At 51.0% G+C, this 2,510-nt stretch overlaps 1 protein-coding gene across 1 annotated transcript; it reads right to left on the bottom strand.

Annotated features, from left to right (window-relative positions):
* Nucleotides 1–580: 580 nt before the first annotated feature.
* On the bottom strand, nucleotides 581–2,204 carry C10H4orf19 (chromosome 10 C4orf19 homolog). Its single transcript, XM_059274743.1, has one exon. The coding sequence runs from the start codon at nucleotides 2,202–2,204 to the stop codon at nucleotides 1,272–1,274; it is 933 nt and encodes a 310-aa protein (XP_059130726.1). The 3' UTR covers nucleotides 581–1,271.
* Nucleotides 2,205–2,510: the final 306 nt, after the last annotated feature.

Genomic DNA, 2,510 nt, shown 5'->3' with positions numbered 1-2,510 from the left:
GACTTCATCCAAAGGCTTAAGGATGTCATATGTCACACTCAATCTGAGGGCCATCCTCGGACCTCTCACAAATCAGTTGTACCATAAGCTTGTGGGGTTGGGAGTTCTGATGTGGCAGAGACTGTCAGCTGCTCACCTCAAAATCAATGTCCATTCTCTCCTATCCTCAGGGATTAGATCCCAAATTGATGTGGGATACCCGAATACACAGCTTGATTATGTTTTCTATTCTCTCTTCTCTCCAGCGAGATGTGGCCAAGTGACCAGATGCTAACCAGCCTGGTGTAAACAGAAAGTGGGACTATACCACCTTAACACAGAGGGGGTGCCATGTCTGGCCCTTCCTTTTTTTATTAGAGCGAATGAATGTCTACCTGTGTAACGTGGAGGAAACACCAATGGTCACTGATGGTCTGGGACCATCCTATCCAGCTTTGAGACAAGACAGACACACACACACACACACATAATGCTATGACGCTTTAATGGGAACCAGACATTTAATGACCCAAACCCCTCCGTAAATGGCTTTGCTGTTCCAAGACACTCATGAACTTGAAACTAAAGCACAACACTCGTTTTAAGAAGTAGTTTGGCCAGCCTCCCGCATCCCAAAGGAGATTAAAAAGTAATAGTGTAAAAAAAGTTAAGGTCAAGGTGTTTTCATAGCACAGCTGAGGCCTAACCATTGGTTCACTGGTCACATCTGTCCCACCCCAAAGGCCACAAAGCTTAACCTGACATTCAACAAGTGGTTAGTTAGTAGATCCCTGGGTGACTGTCCCTGAAGTTAAGCTCTGGCGCACAGTAGGCACTTTAAGTGGGTAGTTACCCTTTCTAGGTTGGGTGAATTATTTGGCTCTCAAAAACAAGGTAAAGAAATACATTCAAACAGCATGGCCCATATTTGTGTGCCCCCCTGGGATCAGGTGTGGGGATATCAGGGCATTCTCATGCACATCTGGACAGATGTTCTGGGGGAGCTTCCAGGGCCGGCAAGCAAGCTGCTTAACTTCTGCATGTGTGGTGGACCTGGACACGGAGGCCCACGCTGACTTTGATCCTAGCGTTCTGAATCAGGGTCCAGCTACCCAGAGGGATGCTGCACACGGCAGGCAGGCAGGCAGGGTGGCGCAGGTCCTGGCGATGGGAAGAGAACGGATGTAAACACGTGGTGCGGCTGGTGAGGCTGCCTGGGCACGCCTGCAGAGTGGTTAGCTCGGCCCGTCCATTCGCCTCTCTCTGTCTGCTCAGTGTGACTGCAGCTCACCCTAATCTGCCTCCTCTGCATCTTCTCCTGCAGTCGCAGCTTCTAATGCTGCCAGGGCTTCGGCTACCTCAGCGTCCTCATCTACCACCACCCCATCTCTGTCCTCATTGTAGGTGTGGGGGACTTCCGGCTCATTTCGACAATCAACCGCTGGCGGGGGGTGAGTGGGACCCTCCTCTTTAAAGTAGACATTCAGAACTTCCGTAGTCACCGCCTCATTCAGGGAGTCCCAGCTTCTCTTCAGGGAGAAGGGCAGGCTCAGACCTTGCTCACTCACCCTGGGGTGAATTCCCGGCAGGGGCTCCACCTCAGAGTGGTTCTCAAAAAGACAATCCTTTTCTTCAGGGTCTGCATGGTCTAGTGTGGGGCTCCAGAGCTGGGGGTAATCCGGGGCTGGTATGTGTAGGACGTGGTCTGCCCCTGCCAAGACCTCAGCAGGGGCCCTGCAGTCTCCGCGTCCCACCATCTGGGTCTCTTCCGAGGTGGGCACGGTGCAGCTCTGCTTCCTGCAGTCCTCTCCTTCAAGGAAGGGTTGAGTTGGGTGAGTGCCGTCTACGGTGCCTGCCCAGGAGCTGCTGGCCCAGGAGACACCGTCAACCGGGTGCGGCCTGGGACTCCTGACCAAATGCAGAGTGGCAGTGGGGCTGATACCATTGACAATACCATGCTTCTCCGCACAGTGTCTCTCTTCCGAGTCCTCCTGAGGGAGCGGGCCTTGGTGAGGTAGACCAGCTGTACCGTCTCTGTTCTCCGTCTTGGTCAGGCTCCCACCATGCAGGGCATTCCTGGGCACCTCAACCTCACTGTTCTGGGTGCCTTTTAGTCTGACAGTGTCATCCTCCTCCAACCTGCAGTTGTTGACTTCGTTGACGAAACCAGGGGAGGGCACTTGAACTGGATCAAAGAGATAGCTGGGGGTGAGAGGAGTGGGCATCAGTTAAGTTGGCCTCGGGACAGAGGAGCTGGGGAAGGAACCAGCTCCTGTGATTGTGTCTAAAAGAATAAATATACTTGGCATAGAAATCTTTGGCTAATGAAAAGAGCTAAAGGGACCCCAAAGGAAGGGATAGGTGAATTATAAAGTACTTCATGGACTTTAAAAATGAAAATTAAAAAAAAAAATGTCCACTAACAAGGAAATAAGGGGCTAAGTACCAAGTATCAACTGTATATTTCTCCAATGGAATATTATGCAGTCATGAAAATGACAAATATGAAGTATGTGGTAGAATAAAGAAAC

This window comes from Peromyscus eremicus, chromosome 10 (assembly GCF_949786415.1).
Source record: "Peromyscus eremicus chromosome 10, PerEre_H2_v1, whole genome shotgun sequence".
NCBI lineage: Eukaryota > Metazoa > Chordata > Mammalia > Rodentia > Cricetidae > Peromyscus > Peromyscus eremicus.
This window is presented reverse-complemented; position numbering and strand designations above follow the sequence as displayed.

Coding starts and splice junctions, on each gene's coding strand:
- C10H4orf19 (XM_059274743.1), bottom strand. CDS start 2,204: ATGCCCACTCCTCTCACCCCCAGCTATCTCTTTGATCCAGTTCAAGTG.